Source organism: Penaeus monodon, chromosome 43, assembly GCF_015228065.2.
Source record: "Penaeus monodon isolate SGIC_2016 chromosome 43, NSTDA_Pmon_1, whole genome shotgun sequence".
In the NCBI taxonomy this organism is placed as follows: Eukaryota; Metazoa; Arthropoda; class Malacostraca; order Decapoda; family Penaeidae; genus Penaeus; species Penaeus monodon.
This window is the reverse complement of record NC_051428.1, coordinates 25,746,889-25,747,545: the sequence shown is the minus strand read 5'-3', so window position 1 is coordinate 25,747,545 and position 657 is coordinate 25,746,889. Positions and strand designations below refer to the sequence as shown.

Sequence of the window (657 nt, the reverse complement as noted above, 5' to 3'; positions counted from 1 at the left end):
CTTACCTTGTACCAGGTCCCTAGCCCTATTTTATTATCAGTGATCACTATTTATTTATCCTGCATCAGTCCCTCCTCTTTTCATGTATCGTTGATTTTTTCTCTCTATTTATTTATATATTTACTTATTTGTCTATTTTACTTGTACCAATTCTTCTCTCTTTTTTTCACTGATCACATTTTTTCTTTATTATTGATCATCTCCCCTCGTCCATAGTTCACTCGCCTCTCTTGGCAACCCGGCGCCCAACGCAAACCGAGGCCCTTGCACGCAACTCCCCTATCAGTAGCCAATTACTTCTTCCAGCCGAGATCTCGCTTCACCTCCTCGAGACACTGCTTTCCGTACGTGGGTTTTGAGATGTCCGTGACCGCGTCTCGCACCAAGTCATGCAGCACGGACGGCCAGGTCGCGTGATGTGTCTGTAGGCGCTGTAGAGAGTCGTACGTCCACACGACCAGCTGCCGCGCCTGACGACCTGCCGCTGCCAACGCCGAACTCTCGTCCTGAAAGTCCAGGGGAAGGTTAACTCATTGGTTCCGGTCGCGTTCGTCTTTTCATGCGCACTGCTGGACTCACACTCATACCACAGGCCGAACCTCATACGATATGATGCGTTAGTTCACATATTATTTCTCATACTCATATTACATTCAT

General features: G+C 47.5%; 1 protein-coding gene across 1 annotated transcript in view; it reads right to left on the bottom strand.

Moving 5' to 3' along the window:
• Nucleotides 1-293: 293 nt before the first annotated feature.
• The window catches only part of LOC119568336, an 8,147-nt gene continuing 7,783 nt past the window's right edge, over nt 294-657 (bottom strand). The window contains exon 3 of the mRNA XM_037916790.1: nt 294-506. Coding sequence (XP_037772718.1) covers nt 294-506 — 213 coding nt within the window. The remainder of the gene's footprint in view (nt 507-657) is intronic.